Source organism: Oenanthe melanoleuca, chromosome 14 (assembly GCF_029582105.1).
Source record: "Oenanthe melanoleuca isolate GR-GAL-2019-014 chromosome 14, OMel1.0, whole genome shotgun sequence".
In the NCBI taxonomy this organism is placed as follows: Eukaryota; Metazoa; Chordata; class Aves; order Passeriformes; family Muscicapidae; genus Oenanthe; species Oenanthe melanoleuca.
In genome coordinates this window covers 14,336,283-14,357,560 of record NC_079348.1, presented here as the reverse complement: position 1 = coordinate 14,357,560, position 21,278 = coordinate 14,336,283, and the positions used below count along the sequence as shown (strand labels likewise).

General features: G+C 53.7%; 1 protein-coding gene across 2 annotated transcripts in view; it reads right to left on the bottom strand.

The window, feature by feature from the left end:
• RAB11FIP3 (RAB11 family interacting protein 3) overlaps nucleotides 1–19,370 on the bottom strand; it is a 71,665-nt gene extending 52,295 nt beyond the window's left edge. Inside the window, exons 1-2 of one of the 2 annotated variants that reach the window (XM_056503071.1) lie at nucleotides 18,634–19,370; nucleotides 2,058–2,151 (exon numbers count right to left, since the gene is read on the bottom strand). In XM_056503071.1, the coding sequence (XP_056359046.1) occupies nucleotides 2,058–2,151; nucleotides 18,634–19,185 (646 nt within the window). In that variant the 5' untranslated portion in view covers nucleotides 19,186–19,370. The remainder of the gene's footprint in view (nucleotides 1–2,057; nucleotides 2,152–18,633) is intronic. The other variant, XM_056503072.1, reaches the window with a different exon arrangement.
• Nucleotides 19,371–21,278: the final 1,908 nt, after the last annotated feature.

Here is a 21,278-nt window from a genome sequence, read left to right as displayed (position 1 = left end):
AGGGAGCATCCTGCAGGTCAAGGCCAAGTGGACATGAAAGCAGCTGGGAGAAATGCAGCTGATGGAGGAAACGTGGCTGGGCTTGTAGCTGCACCTTCAGTTTGCCAGGCTCCAGGTAAATCCCAGCTGCTCTCCTAAGGGAATTCTCCAGAGAGGGAGAGGGAGAGAAATGTGGGACATACTCAGAAATAAACCCTGCACTAACACACACACCAAAAGGTCCAAGCTGACAGCAGCTCTCACTTCTGTGAGTGACCCAAGAATTACAGAGCACCAAGAAATCCAACAGAGCATTCCCTGGCTAAAAATAGTCCTGGCTAATTAACAAACCATGTTAAAAGGGACACCCAGCAGCAGCATGACCTCTGCTTTGGTTACAAAGGGATGATCAATATTGACTGTCTCAAGAGCAGCAGCAAATCCTTGAGATCCCTTCAATGTGAGCAATGCTCAGCTGTGAGGCTCCTCTGCTCCCTGCCCTGGGCTTCTTTTATAACCATTTAATGCCATGTCTTGTTAGAGAGCTCAGCCCTTCCTAACCACTGTAATAAACACATATCAATCTCTTTCAAATTTAATAAATAGAGACCCTAAAAGCTCTGCCTGGATCTGCTTTTCCCATTCAATTAATAGAACACAATACCAAAGTGATGAATTATTGAGGAGAAACACGAGCCTGGGCTTTCACAAATGCTCTACTCCAATGGCAATTTATTACAAATTAATAGTGTGCTGCAGTTCCTCCTGCTTCCTGGCAGCTGGGAACTGGTCAGGCTACACCAGGAAACTTGGGAGCTGCCATAAAACACTGCAGTGCTGAGCTCAAATAATCCTGGGGTGGGAAGGGGGCTCAAAGCTCATCCCATTCCAACCCCAACACCTCCCACTGTCCCAGGCTGCTCCAAGCCCTGTCCAGCCTGCCCTTGGACACTGCCAGGGATCCAGGGGCAGCTCCCCAGCCTCATGGTAAATAAATAAAATGGGGTGGGACTGGGGAGAAGGAGGAGGGATGGACAACTGGCAGAAGAACAGGAGAAAACCTTGCATTGAGGGGTTTTTAGTCCTGGAACAGCACAGTTTGTGTGGGAAGGATGGTGCTTTCCCATCCTTACAGCACTCTGTGTGCAGGGCTGGCAGCAGGGCCACACTGAGCAGGGCTGAAATTCCAGATAAGCATCTCTGAGCAGGGCTGACTATTGTGCAAGGATGATAATTCACATTTCAGAACTCCAGCAGCTCAGCAGGGAGCCTCCCAGATTTCTCACACCCTGCCCATAACAACATGCCTGGCCCAAAATGACCCTCTGACACTCTGAGAGAAATCCCAAACTGAAAAAACAACACCTTTTCTGCAGCCAGAAAAATACTTCACATTTCACCCAGCTACTGCTCTGGAAGAACATGCAAAAAGCCCCCAGGAGCCACGTGGGGACTGTTTGATCATCCTGACTCTACTCAGGGAGTTCAAAGTGCTGGTTTAATGTGCTGCTTTCTAAAAACCATCTGAGCACATTGATCCTCCAAACAGTTGGAGTGAGGTTATAAATGCATTGGTAAATTCATTAATAAATTAGTAAATGCATGGTGATTTCCATTCCAGTGGCAGGAGTCCCTTCCCATGGCAGGGGGTGGGAGGAGGTGAGTGTTAAGGTCCCCTCCAACCCAAACCATTCCTTGATTCCAAGCTCAGTTTGGAATCAGTTTGGAAGATGTTCCAGCCAGCAGCACAGACACCTCCAGCAGCATGGCAGCTACTCCATCAGAGCAACAACCCCCCAAAAACCCAGCAGAAGGGATTTCCCAGTGACATTTCTTTATAGGAAGGAATTTTCCTGATAAACAACAAAACATGGAACCACCAGCACGACTGCTGCAGCACCTTTTACAACCCTTATTAAAAGTCCCCAACCTCTCCCCCTTCCCCTCCACCCAGCACAGAGCTGGGTAACTCTCAGAAAACCAAACCCAGATGGTTTTCCCCAAGCAGCTTCTCAGCTCAAGTGTGGTGTTAAATTTATTCTGCCCCCATCCTCACCACAGCACAGCAGGAAACTCACCTCCATTTCTGATGGCTCTGATCCCCCGATGGAAATCTTCAAAGCTGATAACTCCCAATCCACTGGGATCCAGGTATTTTGTGAGCTCCTTTACCTACAACCAACAAAAGCAGCATTACTGATGGAATCCTGCAGGAAACAGCACAGAAACACCTTGTAACCAACTTCTTCCTCTTTATCAGAAAGACTTGAACAAGCAACAGTGAATTTCTTGAGCTGACCCCAAACTGTGTCTGTTCTCCTTGAAGGGAATATGTAATCAGTACAAAGGGGTTAATTAGGACTTGGTTGGTGTTGAAACTATTGCTTAGCCTTGAAGTAGCATTTTGGGCAGTGTCTCCTGCAACATGAGCCTGCTTTGCCAGGGATTTGTTTATTTTTATGAGTTTTTAAAGAGGTCCTGCCTTAATTGGGAAACTGTAATAGGCTGCCTGGTAGGAGGGCCCAATTAAGGGGATTCAGTGATAATGAACTGCTCCATGGTACAAATTTAGGCTGTATAATAGAAACATTTTCCCAATTAGACAATGCCTGAGGGGGAGGGAATCACATCAGCTGGCCAGGGTTGGGATGGGGGTGCTGGAGCAGCACACACACAGAGCAAGGGGCACTCTGAGGATGCTCTTCAAAGTGAAACAGGGCAAAACCACAGGGCCCAAGTGTCTCAAGTGCCTTTGGTTCCTTCCTTCCAGTCTGCCATGAGCAGAGAATCCTTTACAGCAGGTGCTTCTCAAGCTCAGGCAACCAGACATTTCTCCTTTGTTTTAGGAGCTTTTGAGGCACCTTTGTCTAATTTTGCACCATGTGCTTCAGCTGAGGAACAATCCCAGGAGGAAGCAGGGGAGGTGAGAGAGGAATTGCAGGGTGAGCTCCATGCCCCAAAGCTGCCTCACCCTGCCACACACATCCTCCTCCTCCTCCTGATGCACAGCAGGGAGTCTCCAGGGCTGGATTTGTGCAGCTCTTTTGACTCACTGGGGTTTCAGTTTGTTCTTGGGGAAGGAGCTGGTGAATCACCAAATCTCTCCTTTCACAGGAGGAAACCTCAGGTGTCAAAAGAGACTCAGCCCCCAGTCCAGGCATTTAGCTCAGAGCTGCCCTGCCCACCCTGCAGCAGCACTGGGGGCTTGGTTTGAATTCTTTCTGGTTTTCTGAAAGCCAGGTGTGTGTTTCTATAGGAAAATCACATCTACACCACACTTAGAGCTGTTCACCCATGTGTCCAAGAGCAGCAAGAATTCCACTGGCATGGAGGAACCCACAGGGCTGAGACCATCAAACCATGGAATCACAGAATATCCTGAGTGGGCAGGAACCCACAAGGATCATCCACTCCCAGCCCTGGCACAGACACCCCAACAATCCCACCCTGTGATCCCTGCCCAAACTCTCCTGGAGCTCTGGCAGCCTCAGGGCTGTGCCCATTCCCTGGGCAGCCTGGGCAGTGCCAGCACCCTCTGGGGAAGAACCTTTCCCAAAATCCAACCTGAACCTCCCCTGGCACAGCTCCTGCTGATCCCTGTCACTGAATTCCAGGCTGTGCCTCTGGAGGAAACCCAAATCCCCCAAGGCACAGCCCTGCCCACCTGCCAGCTGACTCCAGCTCAAGCTGGACAGCAGCAGGAATTTCTTCCCAGAAAGGGTGGCCAGGCATGGGCAGGGGCTGCCCAGAGAGGTCTGGAGTCCCCATCCCTGGGGGTGTCCAAGGAAAGCCAGGATGAGGCACTCAGTGCTCTGGGATGGGTCACAGGACTCAATCTCAGAGCTCTTTTCCAAGCCAACCTGAGATTCTGTGAATGGGAGAAGACAACACAAGCACCTTCTCCAGTTTTCTAGAGCACTTTTTTTGGCAGACAGACCTCCTAAACTCACATGGCACTCATCATCTTGGGTGAGTCAGGTTTCTTGTATGTTAAACAAAGGTATTTTAGACTAATAAAAACAACTCATAGGAATGTGTGGGTTCCAGTGAATGCATCTGGCAGCTGCCTGGAGCTCAAAAGCTGCTGCTTCATTTCTTATCTGTGTACTGAGATAACAGAAAGGCAAGTGACATTTAACCAGACTTGATAAGGGATGAGCATGACACACTCTGAATTTCAGTTTCTGTGGTTTTCAGCTCCTCAGGACCAGGGAGGGATTCAGACCCTTGTGCCAGTGCCCAGCAGGCAGTGCCACCTCACCCACCCCAGTGCAGCTTCTGCTTTATGCAGAATGGCCACTAATGTATAAACACTGGGCTGTGGGCAGGGGGAGATGAGGGGAAATGGTTCTGAAAACTTCCCAACCCATTATGGGCACAAACAACAAAAGCCACACAGTGAAGAGGTCTGAGGCTGTGCCAGTGTCTGTGCTGATCCAAACATGCCTGTATCTGCTGTTCAGGCTTAAAATCACCATTACCAGCTGAGACACAACCACCAGGGTGAGTGGCTGCTGACACTCTGAAGAACCCACAGGACAGAAAACAGGAATATCTGCTGTGCCTGCCTGGTCCCCACAGCCCCTGGACTGCTCCTCTCACCAAGCATCACCCAGCAGTGGAGCTGGAGCCCCTCTGCTCTGCACCCCAAACACCTGGGAGAGCTGGGGGTGCTCACCTGGAGAAGAGAAGGATCCAGGGACACCTCAGAGCCCCTTCCAGGGCCTAAAGGGGCTCCAGGAGAGCTGCAGAGGGACTGGGGACAAGGGATGGAGGGACAGGACACAGGGAATGGCTCCCACTGCCAGAGGGCAGGGCTGGATGGGATATTGGGCAGGAATTGTTCTCTGGCAGTGTCCAAGGCCAGGCTGGAGGTGGCTTGGGATCATTTTCTTCATTCCCATTCATTCCCAGTACCTTATCAGAGCAGCTGGGAAAACCACCAGCATTGTGGCTCAAATTGCTTTAGATTCAGCCAGGAAATGTGAGCAGCTCTGAAGTGACAGATTTGAGGGTTTTAGCTGAAGCCTGAGCACAGCAGCTCCCACCACACTCCTGCTGGCACAACACCAAACAGGAACACCCCACCAAACTGAGCACCAAGCCTGACCCAGAGATAGAAAAGAAATACTTAAAATAAAGGTTTTGCTCCCTGTGTGTGTCTGTGGCTGCTTACAAACCCTGCCTGGAGCTGAAACACAGAGCATTAAAGAGTGAAAGAGGATGACGTGCTTTAAGCAGCTGAGTTAAATCCTGGTGGAAAGTGAGAGGTTTAAACTGCCTGGAGCTGAGACAGGCACAGGCAGCAGCAGCACAGCTGGGGTGGCACGTGCCAGGGGGCTCTGCTCACCCCTGTGCCAGGGACAGCCCCAGGGATGCCATGGAAAAGCACATGGAACAGATGGGGACAAGGAGGGGAGGTCACAGAGCTCCCTGCAGCATCCCCACTCCCAGCCCTGTGTCCAAGACCTCTGCACACCCCAGGGTGTTTCACCTTCCAAAACCCAGATTTTGGTGCCAACACCCCCCAGAGCCCCACACTGAGATGATGCCATGGGGGCTTTCCTGGCTTTGATGCAGCTCAGCAATGTCCAGCAGTGACAACTCCAATTCCAAACTCACACACAAAGCTTGGCAGCCCTGCAGTGAAGGTTCCCACAGAGGTGAAGGATTCCCCAGCTGTGAATTCCCTGTTTAGCAGGCTGGAGGAAAAGGAAAAGGAAGCTCTAGGCCTCTCCTCTTTATCCTTATGGATGCTCCATGTCTCCAGCACACAGCAGATGGATTCAGCAGGACAAAATACCCACAGTGGATGTTTTAGGTGTGATCCCAAAGCAATTCAGGGCAGGCAACACCCCCTGCAACCCCTGAGCCTGCCAGAAGCTTTCCTTCATATTCTGAGGGCTGAAGCAGCTTCCAAAAAAACATTCCTTGGAAGGTGAAGGAGGGTGGGAGATTTCACAGCAGCCAGGAACCCCCCAGGAAGAGCTGGTGGGGCTCAGATCATCAAATCAGGTGATATCTCACAGGAATGGGCTTCCATGTGAATAAAACCAGCTCTCAGGGCTGCTTTAATCTACACAGACTCTGCAGGCAAATCCAAAGGAGAGGAATGAATATTCCTGATAAAAACCCCCAAATACCTCAGCAAATGGGCTGCAGTTCCCAGCAGGAATTCCTGGAGCCTCACATGTGCTGCCTCAGCCAAGGTGAAAGGAAAAAGGAAAAAATGGAGGGGAAAAAAAGGAAGAAAAATGGAGGAAAATGGGAGGAAAAGGGAGATGAGAAAGGGAGGGAAAAGGGGAGGGGAAAAGGGAGGGGAAAAAAAAGGAAGAAAAAAAAGGAGAAAAAAAATGAGGGAAAAAAGGAGAAAAAAAGAGAAAAAAAAGAGGAAAAAAATAGGGAAAAGGGAGGAAAAAGGAAGGAAAAAGGAGGAAAAAAGGAGGAAAAAGGAGAAAAAAGAGAAAAAAGAGAAAAAAGGAGGAAAAAGAGAAAAAATGAGGAAAAGGAGAAAAAAGGAGAAAAAAAAAGAGAAAAAAGGAGAAAAAAGGAGAAAAAATGAGGAAAAATGAGGAAAAAATGAGGAAAAAAGGAGGAAAAAAGGAGGAAAAAGAGGAAAAGAAGGAGGAAGAAAAGGGAGGAAGAAAAGGGAGAAAGAAAAAGGAATCCTGGGTCTCCTGCTTGACTGAGACAGGACATGAAAATCCCAGTACTTCTCATGTAACTTTAATTACTCTCCCCTGACTGAACTCTGCAGAGACAAGGACGAGCACCCCACTGGCAGAAGTGCCAAACTGAGGGAATTTCAGCAATAAAAAGTGCAGGGAGGGCTCAGCTCATCCATCCATCCATCCATCCATCCACCCATCCAAAGCCAGGAACACAATTCCCAGAGGCAGGAACACAATTCCCAAAGCCAGGAACACAATTCCCAAAGCCAGGAACACAATTCCCAAAGCCAGTCTGGTTTGTTCTCATCTTTTCCTGCCACAGAAGAAACAATCAAAGCTACTATGTAAGGCAGAAAGGGAATAAATCTCCTGTATTTAGGAGGAATACTTATTGTAAAGATAAGCCTGCAAGTATTAAAAGCATTGGAATGGGAGAGAGATCACCCACAAACCAACACAGAGAAGGAACAAAGTGAGCAAGTTCCCAAGGGGAAGACCAGATCTTGCCATTTAATACACCCACTTTCCTAACAAATCCTCCTTGTCCCATTAATCCAAGAGAACAGCTTCCCAGCCTGCCACAGCTTTGCTGTGCATCACCTCCTTGGGGCAGCTTCTCCCCCAGCCTTGCCCCTCCCAAAGCCCCAGGAAATGCCAGAGTGCAGAGATGCAAATACAGGAGAGCATTCCCTCCCCACCAAACCCCTATTTTATTTTTTGGAAGGGGAAGGAAGAGATCTCCAAGCCAGCTGTGAGCCAAGAACCAGCCCTGGTGCTGAGGACCAGATTCCCTCCACACACTGGGAACCTGCAGAGGAAAAGAATTTCCTTCAAACACTCAAAATTCACCAGGAAGCAGAAAAAAAAAAAAAAAAGCCAGAATATGTTTTAAAGAGCTGGCAGCCAAAAAACCAGAGGACCCACATCCTTCCTGCCCACAGCCACAAAACCAGGACAAACAGATCCAGCCAGGCCTGGTGCAGAGCATGGAGCTGAGATCTCACCATCTGCACCACTCACATCTGGAATTTTGGGGTATTTTACCTGCTGGTGGAAATTCCTCTGCTCTGTACAGGACCTTTTTGGACCAACCCCAGCAGCTCCAGGGATGTCTGGAGGCAGGAACACCTCTGTGCTCACCAGGGCTTCAGGAGCCTCAATTTGTGGTATTTAAGTGTGTTCTCAAATGCCAAGTGTGACATTTCCAAATTATCCCTCGATTGTTGCCACTGGAGCATAAAAATGTATTTAAACAAACAACTTCAAGGATGGTTTGGAAACATTAACAGGGATATAAGTTACGCTGGGGTGGTTTTAATCCAAATTTAATTGTTTGTCTCAAGTGCTCCAGGTTTCCTGTCACTCCCTAAGTGCTCAAAGGCTTCAGCAGCCACCATGCTCTACTCTAAACATTTATTTGTTTAATGAACGTGAAGAGGGCTCTTCCTCCACCCTCCAAGCTTTTGTTTCTAGCTTTTGTTCTGCTGATGACAAGGGAAACCTGTTCTCACCCTTCCAAACACTGCTGGTGGCAGGAGGCCGGTTAAAGCAAGAAACAGAAAGGTTGAGTGCCAGGTTACTGCTTAGATAAAGCAGGAGGATGGAGCTACCCTGGGGGAAGAGCCAAGTGCCACCACTGAGCCACCCCGGGGTGTGTCCTGCAGAACCGGGACACGGAGCCACCCAGGGCTTGGAGCTGATCTGAACAAATAAAAAACAAAAAAAACAAAACAAAAAAAAAAAAAACAAAAACAAAAACAAAAAAAACAAAAACAAAAAAAAAAAAAAGCAACACAATAAAACACACCAGGAGGTCACATACCAAGGATTAGGCATTTTCAGATTTTCAGATGCTGAATGTTTTGCCTCGTGTGGCTCTGTGCAAAGTGCCCTGCAGCAAACCCAGGTGTTTGTGTGATGTTTGGTTACAGAGGCTGTCCAGCCTTAAAAATCCAGGATTGTGGTGTTTGCTTCCCTGTGCTCCCCTCCAGGTGCAAAACTTCCATGGCACATCCCAGATTAAACCCTCCCACTGGCCTGGCACACCCACCCTCCCCAAAGCACAATGGACAGGTTGTAACCCAGGATCACAGTCACAGAATCCCAGAATAGTGACAGGGACACCTCCCACTGTCCCAGGCTGCTCCAAGCCCCATCCAGCCTGGCCTTGGGCACTGCCAGGGATCCAGGGGCAGCCACAGCTGCTCTGGGCACCCTGTGCCAGGGCCTGCCCACCCTCCCAGGGAACAATTCCTTCCCAATATCCCATCCAGCCCTGCCCTCTGCCAGTGGGAGCCATTCTCTGTGTCCTGTCCCTCCATCCCTTGTCCCCAGTCCCTCTGCAGCTCTCCTGGAGCCCCTTTAGGCCCTGGGAGGGGCTCTGAGTGTCCCTGAATCCCTCTCTCCCCCAGATCTCCCAGCCCTTGTTGATCTCCCTGGCTCCCCTGGACTCTCTGCAGCAGCTCCAGCTCCTGGATGCTGGGGCAGAGCTGAACCCTCAGCCTGTAACTGCTGGAGGCTCTGGGCACACAGCTCAGGGCAGGGAGTGCCAAACACGAGCTGGACAGGAGAGAAGGAACCTGCCTGCCCAGCAAAGCTGTGACACAAACAAGCCTGGACCAGAGACCAGAAGCATAAAGACTTATTTATTTTTTTTAGAGATGTTTCAAGTTCCTCCCCTCCTTTTGGCACCCCTTCAGGCAGCTCCAGAAAGGGCTGTTTGTGTGAAGGACACAGAGCAGACGTGCCAGAGGGAGGAAAAAGAGCCCAGAAGGGATCAAAGGCTCAGAGGTAGATTCCTGGAGCAGGCAGCAGAGGCTGAGGTGCCATGCACAGTTTGGGAAGCCCAAAGGCATCACCACCAATCCTCCTGAGCATCCTCCAGGCAGGAATTGCTCCATGGCTCTGCCCTGCCCAGGGGACACCTCTGTGCCCTGCCTGTGCCACCAGCAGCCTCCTTCACCCACTGTCTTGGTGGGAAGGACAGCTGTCTGCCATATGGGAATTAGGAACAACAGCTCTTTACTGGGAAAATTAAAATAGAAATACAGTATTATAAAGAACAATCCCAGCCCTGCCAGAGTCAGAATCCAAGCTGACACCCATCAGTCAGTCAGGGTGTTGGCACAGTCCCATTCAATGGTGGCTGCATCCTCCTGCAGGGGCAGATGTGGTTCAGCTGAAGCAGTGCTCCTGGAGAAGGTGCAGTTTCCTCTGAAGGTCCAGGGATGATGTGGAAAGGTCTGGTTTTCCTCTGGAATCCAGTGGAAAGATGGTACCTTGGTGTCTAAAATCTGTTTTTATCTGGGTAGGAAAGGCTTGGCTCCTCCTCCTGGCTGGAGCATCTCCCAGTGGGATGATGGAATTTTATCAGTCATGTAGTGGGACTGAATGGGCCAGGGTGGGTTGTGGAAAAGATAAAGATGATTGCCCAGCTGGTTTAAAGATGGCCCATGAGCAGATAATATGTGCCAGGAGATCAGGAATCACTGCCCCACCAGGATTCAACAGATGGTGAGAGAATACACATTGCTGGCCACACCAACCCAGCACACCCCCACACTCAGCCACCCCACCTTGCCAGAAAGGGATGGATGCTCCACACAGGCTGCAGGTGCAGCTCAGAGTACAAGAGAATTCCCTGGTGCACACCCAGAACCCTCCTGTCCCACACCAAGACCTCCAGCACTCTCCTGTTCAAAACCAAAGCTTCCAAAATTCCCCGTGGACCTTTCAGGGAAGGTTCCCCAAACCTTCCCTCTGCTGTGCTCCTGCCAGGACAGTAGTCTCAGAGTTCCAAGCAGCCAGGAGAGGATTAGCTGCTTGCTGCATCCATTTAGCAAAATTCCACAAGGATATCCAAATTTTGTCTTTTCCCCCAGCTGTAAACTCCTCACACTCACACAGTGAGCAGGGTGAAGAACAGCCACTCCCCTGGAAAAAATACAGAATGTGGCCAGGCAAAAGGGAGGCAGCAGCTGCCTCTCCATCCTTCCCCAGCCAAAGGCAGTGGTGAAACCTCAGAGGGTGATCAGCCCCTAAAGCCAAGGTGGGACTGAATGTTATTCCCCTATTCAGTACAGATCCACCTTCTCCAAGCACAGCCCCTTGTTTTGTGCTGTATTTTTTGGGAATGTGGGACTGAGGAGCAGCCACATGGATCCCAGCCCAGCTCCCTGTGCCCACTGCAGCCCTCACCCTTTGCTTCCTGCCCCAACAGCTGCTTCTCTCTAAAAAATGCTGCTTTGGGCTCCTTCCACTTCCTGCACATTTTGCTGGAGCCCAGCTCCCCACTGGACTCTGGCAAATGGATTTTCCACACTGGCCTTGCCAGATGATGCAGCTCCCAGCACAGGTCCTCTCCCCTGGCTTTCCTCCTCCTCAGGGCAGCCTGAAAATCCCTCCCAGCAGCAGCAGTGACTCAAACACCCCCTAACAGCCCTGGCATTTCTGCACAGGACATGGCACAGAGGGAACTCCTCCTTCTGCAAAACCACAATGTGTCATTAAAAATAAATAAATGGGGCACTGGGAGGCTGCTGTCACACAGAGGGACATTCAGCCCACCCTTGGGACCCTGGCAGCTCCACAGGACATCCCCAGAGCTGTCACCATGCCACATGGAGCTGGGACACACCAGGACACACAAGGGAACTCAGGAATTAATGTCACTTCAGCCAGCACACAAATTCCCACCCAACACCCCTGTCCCTGAGTGCTTCAGCTCCAACAGCATCCCAGAATGTGCCAACAGGGAGCAAAGGCAGTTTAGTCACTGGCATCCCCAGGAAAAGGGGATCTGCTCTCACACTGGAAGGAGCTGGAGCTTTCCCCATCGCATAAACAATTCCCTGCTTTTTTTTTAGGGAGCAGTTTCCTCCCTAGAGAGGGGAAAAGCCCTGACCAAAATCAGGAATAAAGTGCCTCCATGTCCTTATGCTGGAGGCCCTTGATGTGTTTGGCAGCAGGAAGACACCTCCAGGCTGACCAAAACCAGGAATAAAGTGCCTGGCCCAGCCCACAGCCAGAAGGGATTCACAAGCCAGCAGTGCTGGAGCCCATCCCTGTCCCTCTGAGGCTCCCACATCCCCACTGCCCCTGAGGAAAAGCCAGTCCAGCCCCAGCAGCAGGACAGCCCTGTGCCAGGGCAGGCTCCAGCACCACTCCCAGGGATCTGGGCTCCTGCAGCACCAAGCACCCAGCTCAGCACCAGGGGCTCTTTGGGAGGAATTGTCCCCATGGCAGAAAGCTCAGGCTGGATTCCCAATGCTCCAGGGCATCCCCAGGGCTATTCCCTGGGATTGCAAGTTTTGGGATCCCACAACAAGGCTGATGCCAGGGATCACTGACAGGAACTGTGATTCCCTGGTCACACAGAGCTCTCCTTCAGCCTGGAGGTGTTCTCCTGCTAGCAAGCACATCAAGGGCCTCCAACATAAGGACATGGAGCTGGAGTCATCCCAGAGGAGCCAGGGAGATGCTCCAAGGGCTGGAGCCAGGCTGGGAGAGCTGGGGGTGCTCACCTGGAGAAGAGAAGGCTCCAGGGACACCTCAGAGCCCCTCCCAGGGCCTAAAGGGGCTCCAGGAGAGCTGCAGAGGGACTGGGGACAAGGGATGGAGGGACAGGACACAGGGAATGGCTCCCACTGCCAGAGGGCAGGGCTGGATGGGATACTGGGAAGGAATTGTTCCCTGGGAGGGTGGGCAGGCCCTGGCACAGGGTGCCCAGAGCAGCTGTGGCTGCCCCTGGATCCCTGGCAGTGCCCAAGGCCAGGCTGGATGGGGCTGGGAGCAGCCTGGGACAGTGGGAGGTGTCCCTGCCTGGCAGGGGTGGGATGAGATGATCTTTAAGGTCCCTTCCCACCCAAATATTGGAAGATCCAAAGCACAGACACACAGATTGATCTGAGCAGCCTGATGAGATCCCTGATGTTTCTCCTGCCTCTGCTGGGAGGCCTCAAGCATCATCCCTCAGCACCATCCCAGTGTGGGAAGGGGACTGGAAGATGGAAAGATTTGAAAGTGCAAAAGGAAAGCTGAGGAGCTTTAGGGCTCTGCCTGTGTTGGGACAAGGAGGGAAACACAAGTGTCCTGCAGACTGGGCTGGTTCCCAGGGAACAGGGACAGGACAAGGGGAAACAGCCTCAAGTTGTGCCAGGGCAGGTTTAGGTTGGATACTGGGAAAATTCCTTCATGGGAAGGGTCAGGCACTGGCACAGCTGCCCAGGGCAGTGGTGGGGTCACCATCCCTGGGGACACATTTCAGTGGTGGCCTTGGCAGTGTTGGAACAGTTGGACTCAGTGTTCCCAGAGCTCCTTTCCAAGCCCAAAGCTCCCCTGATTCTCAGCCCAGCAGAACCAGTCTGGCAGCTTTGTACCTCCATTTTCCACGGGTGCTGAATTTACACAGCCAAAGAGGGAAAGGCCAGCACTGCTCCCCCAGGGCTCAGCAGGACCTGCCCAGGGTGTCAGGCCAGGAATTCACACAGCAATCAGGGAAAGATGGAGCCAGGCATAAGGAACAGGGTGAAACAAGCCATGGTTCACTGCCAGCAGCACCCTAGAGCTGGGGAAATGTTGCTCCCGTGGCAGAGGGGACACTGAGGGTGGCCCAGCAGAAGCAGCTCTCCCTGCCCAAGCTGGCTGAGAATAAAGGGAACTCATTTGTTTTGCAAAATTCCAAAGGCAGGAATTAAAACTTCAAAGCCCCTGGGTTCCAGGCAGATCATTCCTCTGACAATGAGCAAGTCAATGAAAGTCAAACAGGAATAAAGTGGGGAGGAATTCTGTGGGCAATTGTAATGATTATCAATTACTGGCTGGGCTGAGTTACATAATGGTATCAGCAGCTTGGGAATGCTTGGGGAGAGGGCTCTGCAGGCAGGAGCAGCTCAAAATGAGCCCTGTGATGTGGGGCTCCATCATATCCAGTTCCTCCCACCATCCCAGGCTGCTCCCAGCCCCATCCAGCCTGGCCTTGGACACTGCCAGGGATCCAGGGGCAGCCACAGCTGCTCTGGGCACCCTGTGCCAGGGCCTGCCCACCCTGCCAGGGAACAATTCCTTCTCAATATCCCATCCAGCCCTGCCCTCTGGCAGTGGGAGCCATTCCCTGTGTCCTGTCCCTCCAGAGTCCCTCTCCCAAAAATCCACATCCCACTCTGCATTCACTGCACTCTCAACCTGAAGGAGCAAGGCAGAATAAAAAGGTTGATTTAATAAACTGGTAGCTGGGATAAAATTACCAGCAGCACCCTCCTCCCAGCCCAGGCAGACAAACCCTGCTTTGAGCATTCACAGTCCTGCCAGGCTCCATCCCACTGGGATAAGCCATCCATCCATCTGATCCCAGCCACAAACACACCAGCACAGAGCTCTGATCTGCCCCTGCCCTCCCCTCCATCCCAGCAGCTTAAAGCCAAACCTGAGCAGGAGCAGCTGAGAAAACCTGGGAGCACAGGGATTGTCTCTTCCTTGGAGTCTTTTGGGATATTTATAAGTGAATCAAGTGAGCTGAAAATGGAATTTGCAAACCAGCCACCACCTCGCCCAAAATTACACAAAATATGTTGGTTTGGAAGCGTTTTCCTTGCTGAGGGAGAAAGAAAAACTCCTGTCTTGGAGCTCCTGGAGCACACAGACCTGTTATTTATTGGTGGTGGTAAAAGCCCTTTGAAGAGGGAGGAGAGGAGGGAGGAGGCAAGGAAAGGGCTCCCACCCAATCTCCCCAAACCCACAAATTCCCTGCCATGGTTTTCTTTAAGGGGAAAACTGGGCCCTTGGTCAAAGCAAGCAAAATATTTCAGATTTGTTGCAGTTCCAAAGCACACAGGGGTGTCCATGGGCACCTCCTGCACACCCAGAGCATCCCAGCCCCTCCCCACAGCAGGAACCAAATTCCAGGAGCTGGGCTGGATGATCCTTCCAAGCCAGGATATTCTATGAAGTTAAACAGCAATTAAAGCCTCTGGAAGGTGCAGCAGCAGCAGCACAGCTGGAGGCAATTTAAGCCTCACTCGCCTGTGAAACCATCACAGATAATTTTAGAAATCTCTTCATAAAACCAGCACTTCCTCTGCTCAGACTGGGTAAGAACCATCAGAAAATTTAAAAAAAAAATAATTGGGGTTTCCTCATGACAAAGATCATTAGATTTCACTAGGAGGTGGGAGAAAAGCAAGGGGAAGAGGGAGAACATCCCAAATCAGATGCAATGTCAGCATTGAGAGATGGGAGGAGGAGGATCCTGGATCCAGGTTCACACTCCCCAGGGGGAGCAGGGAAAGCCAGCCTGGCATCACCACAGGGGTCAACCACTGAAAAGCTGCAGTTTGACACTCTCCAGACCTCATTGCACAAACCAACTGCCAGATTTTCAGATTGTTTTACTCAAAAATAAAAACCAACTCCAGGATTCTTTGCAGCTGCTGTCTGGAGTGATCCCTGCCAGCCCCAAAATGGGATTTGTTCTGCAGCTCTCAGCTCAGGCTGGGCACCCCATTCCAGGAGGCTGAGAAAGTGCTGGGAAAAGTACAACAAACCTGATAAAACCCCTCAGAAAACATCCCCAGAGGGAGAGTTAAAAGCTGAATATGGAGAGCTCAGCTGAGGATGAGCTGATGTGGTGGCAGGACAGGTATTGAGGGATGGAAATGTTAAAGAAAGCAAAACAAATCACACTGAAATAAAGCTCAAACTGAGCCAAGAGGGGAAAAAAATAAAAAAGGCTGAAGATCCCTAGGAACAGGAGCCTTTGGAAGTGAGTTTGACAACCTCTGGGATTTCTCTTAATTGAGCCAAGGCAGTGAGATCATGTGGTGCAAGAGGCTTCTCCTTCTCCAATTGTCTGTTAGATGAAAACAAAAAAGGAAAAACAACCCAAGGTGCCAGCAGGACGCTTGTCCTCAGCCTTACAAACAATTCCTTCTCCTCTGGGCCTGCTGGAAATAAACCCAGGGAGATTTCTGACCCCAGCCAGACAGCCACAATGCAAGGATACAGCAGGCAAGACGTGTAAAAATAAATTGTGAAATAAAACTTTAAACCAAAAGCAGTTGCACAATGGCCTTGGGTAAGTGCAAGACACAACCTCTCCTGCTTTACAAGGTGACAAAAAAGTGACATCATGTGTGTCCCACATCCCTGCTCGCTATTTAAGCCAATCTTACTCCTATTTTACTTCTGTCCCAGCCAGTGGCTCCAAGGAGCATCAGATCCCAGAGAAATGCAGGGAGAAAGGGGAGGAAGGAGGAATAAAAACACAGCACCACTGGCAGCTGCCTCCCAGGTGGTTTGGGAGCAGTCCAGGGGTTCTGGATGAAAAGTCAAGTTGTCCTCAAGACCTTTCTGTCCCACATCTTGTTTGTAAATCCATGGAGCATATCAGGGGTCCAAGGGAGCCTTTCAAGTGGCAAACAATCCATGCTGGACCTGGCAGAGGCTGTGGCAGGAGCATCCCAAGGCCACCCTGGCCCAGGTGCCACCCCAGCACCATCCTCTCATCAGCCCTTTGAAGATGAAGGTTCTGGCAAGAGCCTCAGTCCCTATCAAGTGTTATCACTGCAGATCAAAACAAACTGCCTTTATCTTGGCCCTGATCTCTTCCCCAAGCCAGCACCAGACCACAGATCTCTCCCAGCCAGCCTTCCAACACCCCAAGCTGCTTAAGCAAAACCCTGTCCCAATCCCATTTTTTTTTATCCCCATGGAGAGAAAAATACTCAATTCACCCGAGCAGAAATCCCCAATCCCATGGTGTTTGTGGAATAAACGGCAGCTGGTGCCTTCCCTGTGACATTTAGCTAATAATTGTTGCAGCCAAACGAGCTGACAGCGCTCACTCAGCAGCCCATGAATGCCTCTGGTGTTTGACTGCTAAAGACAACACTTGCTCCTCGTCCATGTGGATACACACACAGGCTCTCCTTAACCCTTCAGCCCTCTCCAGCCTCGGCAATCAGCTGCTTGTCATGCTCAAATTTAGCCATTTGTTCCACCCCTGTGGGCAGAAGGGAGGGAAAAAGGAAGCAGGTACCTCCAGCAAGAATTTGTTCCTCATTAACTTTGTGATTATCCAGCCAGCCATCAAACCCCCACCCCTCTCACAGCAGCCCAGCCCTGGTTGTGGCACAACCTTTATTTACACCTTGAGGGTCCCATTCAGTCACTTTAACACTGTTTCACCCACTGGGATGTTCCTCCCCTTTAACTTCCACCTGAGCTGGATCTCTGTTTTCCAAAGGTCCCAGCTGCCTCACGCTAAATAGGTCAGAGAACTTCCCCAGAACTCCTGCCTTTAATACTCCACACATCAGGGGGGCTAGGCTGGATTTTGGGAAAGGTTCTTCCCCAGAGGGTGCTGGGAATGGCCCAGCCCCAAGGCTGCCAGAGCTCCAGGAGCGTTTGGGCAGGGATCAGGGTGGGATTGTTGTGTGTCTGTGCAGGAACAGGGGCTGGACTGGATGATCCCTGTGGGACCCTTCCCATCAGGATATCGTGTTCCATGATCTGCCAGGAGCTCACAGACCCCATCACCAAGCCCTTCTCCTCCTCCCTCAGCGTGCCCTGGTCATTTCTGAGCTGCAGACTCACACCAAGTCCTCCTGCACACACAGGCATCACCTCTGCCAGTGCCCTGGGCTGCCCAGCACCTGCTGGCTCAGGCATTGCCACAGCAGCCTCCCCACGGTGCTGTGCCAGCAGCCAGCTGTCCTGCATGCCAAGAGCTGCCTGTACCAGCCTCTGGCTGCACAGAGATGGCTTTCCAAAGCATCATTTATGGAGCACAGGCAGCATTAGCTGTGCTCAGCAGGACAGAACAGGGAGCCTTTCCCAGATGGATCCACACACACGGACAGAATCCAGTGGCACAAAACCTCCGGGGAGCCCCCCCTGAGCTCTGGGGTGACCTCAACAGCCACAGCCAGTCCCCAGGCCAAGCTCAGAGTGCTTCCCAGGCTCAGTGAGGCCCCTCTGGAGCCCTGGCACCATCCCCACCCAGCACGCCCAGAGCCACCTGCCACGTCCCTGCCACGCACACGCCACCTCCTGTCCCCATTTCCCACGTCCTTGGGCTGCTCCACGCCAGGGGACACCAAGGAGTCACTGTCTGCTCCTGCTGCCTCTGCTGGGGACAGCACAGGACAGGGCAGAAGAGAGGATTTAGGAATTTAGGAGCAGCCGAGGTACCTGTGCTCGCACCTTGAGACCCTCTGCACACACAAAGAAGTTCCATGCCGCCTTTGCAGGGTTTTTTTTCTAAAACAAATACCTTCGTTTGATCTTTGAGAGGTGTTTCCAGCACGAGGACAGGGATAAAAAGCCCTCCTCCACCAAAAGCCTCCTTCGCACATGATTTGCTTTGTCATGGCACTTAAATACCCGCGCAGCAGCCACGGATGGGGAAGGGAGAGCAGACCCGGGCAGGCACAGGGCAACTGCACAGCAATACCTGCACGCCTTAAAAAAGAAATCTTCTTTTCCTGGTAGCGATGCCAGCCCAGGCCAATGCCTGGAACACCAACAAACCCATCTCCATCCCCTGGTGAGCGCTGCCGGAGCTTGCTCCATTTTGGGTCGGCCCAGGCAGCTCCAAATTACATCCCTCTGATCTGCGGCAGGGGAGCAGCGGCTCAAAGGAGCACAAAGCAGCAGAAAAGGGGAAAACACACGTTCAGGCTGTCAAACCCTGCTAAGCGAGGCAGCAGGGAACCAGGGAATGGGCTGGAAAGGCCCTTTAGGATCACCCGGGTCCGGCCCCTGCCGGGGCAGGGATGCTCCCCGCTCTGGAGGTGACCCGGGGGCCCGGAGCGGCCGCGGGGATGTGCCCGAGGCGGCAGCGATGGAGAACAAAGAGGATCCCGCCGGGCCACGCGTGTCCTTCACCCGCGGCGGTAGCGGGGCCAGCGCTGCCCTTGGGGACACTGCCGCTCTGCCGGACCCGGACAGCCGCCGTGGGCAGTGCGGTGCCGGTGCCGGGGCTCACCTGCTCGGCGCCGTAGGCCGTGGCGAACTGCACGAACTCCTCCACGCGCACGAAGCCATCGCCGTCGCGGTCCAGGGCGTCGAAGACCGGGCGGAGGCGCGGCTCCTCCTCCGGCGGGGGCTCGGCGGGGCCCGGGCTGCCCGCGGCCTCCCCCGGGCACCAGGGCGGCGGCCCCGCGCCGGGAGCGCCGGCCTCAAGCGCCCAGAGCTCCACATCCAGCTCCGCTTCTGGCTCCAGATCCTGTTCCAGCTCCGCTTCTGGTTCTAGCTCCCGTTCCAGCTCCGCTTCTGGTTCTAGCTCCCGTTCCAGCTCCGGTTCTAGGTCCGCCTCTGGTTCTGGCTCCAGCTCTGGTTCCAGCTCCAGCTGCGGCTCCGGTTCCCGTTGGAAGGCCAGCTCCGGCTCCAGCACCGGCTCCGGTTCCAGCTGCGGCTCCAGTTCCCGTTGGAAGGCCAGCACCGGCTCCAGCTCCGGCTCCGGTTGCAGCTGCGGCTCGGGCCCCGGTCCCGGCCCCCGGGGCAGCGGGGGCTCGGTCCCAGGCGGACGCGGCTCCATCTTCACCGCCGGCGCCGCGCGCCCGCCGCCGCCCGCCCCGGGCCATGCCCCGCGGCCATGCCCCGCTCACATCGGGGCGGTGCCGGTGCCGGTGCGCTCCCCGCGGCACTCACGGCTTTGTGCGAGGAGCACGGCCCCGCCCGCCGACACCGGGGGCGGCCCCGCCGGTCCCGCCCCGCCCGGGGAGCGGCGGCTCCGAGCGCCGGGGCCGCGGGTCCTGCCCGGGACCGGGGGATGCGGGCGGCGGCGGCGGCGCCGAGAAGCAAGCCCAGCGCCCGCCCGCCGCTCCGGGCCGCCCGCGGAGAAGCGGCAGAGCCAGCCCGGCCGCCGCCGCAGTAGCCGGGGCGGTGACGTCACTCGCCTGCCGGTGCCGTTCGCCCCGCCCCTCCGCGGCGCGAGCCCGTGCGAGGCCACGCCCCCTCCCGGCTCGCGCGCGGCGGGGGCGGGGCCGGCGGGGAGGGGCGGGGCCAGCGGAGCGCGAGCACGTGGGACCGGGGACGCCGTGAATGGGCACCCCCAAATCCCCCTGCTGAGAAACCGTGTCCGGGACCCCAAACCCAAACCACACTGCGGCATCTCAATCCCAAACTGTGCTCCAGGACCCCAAACCCCTGTGGAACCGTACAACAGGACCATCCAGCTGCTCCAGGTATGAACTGTGCAGCGGAACCCCAAATCCCTTTGGGTGTGAACTGAGCAGTGGAATCCCAAATCCCTTTGGGTACAAGCTGAGGAGTGGAACCCCAAATCCCTTCAGGTATGAGCTGTGCAGCAGAACCCCAAATCCCTTCAGGCATGAACTGAGCAGTGGAACCCCAAATCCCTTTGGGGATGAACTGAGCAGTGGAACCCCAAATCCCTTCAGGTATGAGCTGTGCAGCAGAACCCCAAATCCCTCCAATGAGATGAGCCATGCTCCAGGACCCCCAGCCCCAGTGGGGCTGCTCCAGGGGGGATCTGAGCACCGGGACCCTGCTGGGACCATGTTAATGAGTTCATTAATGCCGTGTTTAGGGCCCACAGCCTGCAGGCCCGGTGCACCTGCAGTTTCTGCTGGAGCACAGGGATGACCCCACTAACACACCCATGAGCTGGCCCAGCAGCTGGAATTACAGCCCCTGGGTATAATTAGCAGCAAACCTAATGAGCAAGAGCATGGCTGGCCCCAGTGACCCTGCCCAGGCCATGGATGTGTGTGACATCTCAGGATCAGCCTGGTTGGGCCACAATGTGTCCCCTGAGGCAGAGAGGGTGTCACCCCTGTGCAGTCAGTCCAGCACTGGGAAGGATGGAAACCCCTGCTCCAAATCCTCATCACAGCTGTTCCCAAAGGAGGGGCTCCTTTGTCAGTCCCACAGGGGAAGCACAGCTGCACGGGGCCACCTGCCCAAACCATTCTCTGGGCAATCAATTCCTGCTTCCCAGACAGCTCAGGCAGCCAGGGGTGGCTGGGACTGGCAGGGAGCAAGGTGCCAGCCTGATGCTGTGAATGGCAGCTCTGGATGGGGTCCTGCAGCTCCAGGCCATGCCAAGGAGCTCTGTCCTTGCCCTGGCTCAGCTGCCTCTCCCTGGGGTGGCCACAGGGCCAGCACAGCCCTGACAGTGCCCAAGTCACCTGGTCACAGTTGAACAGTGGAATCCATGGAGCCTCCCAGAACAGGATGCAGGTCACAGACAAGGCTGCAGGTGGCAGAAAAGTCAACACACATCACACAGATCCCTTCTCCAGGAGAAAACACATCCTGTACCCAGAAGAGGAATACCATGCCTGGAGCCAAATCCCAGGAGCCTGGGCAAAGGAGAGCAGCCAGATCCCAGCCCAAGCCCCACACCCCCATCTCTCTGAAGCACCTCCCCAGCACCTCTGCTGCTGGAACCACCTTCCCAGAGCCACTGGGGCTGAGGAGCTGGCAGGTCCCCAAGCCCCTGGGCCTGGAGCACTGGGGCACCACAGAGCCAAGGCTGAAGCCACACCAGGCTCTGGCAGTGGGAGCAGTGGCCCTCCCCCCTCCCTCAGGGCCCAGTTTGGACCACCAGGACCAGTCTGCTGGGCAGGGCACTGGTGCTCATGCACCAGAGAGAGGCATCACTGC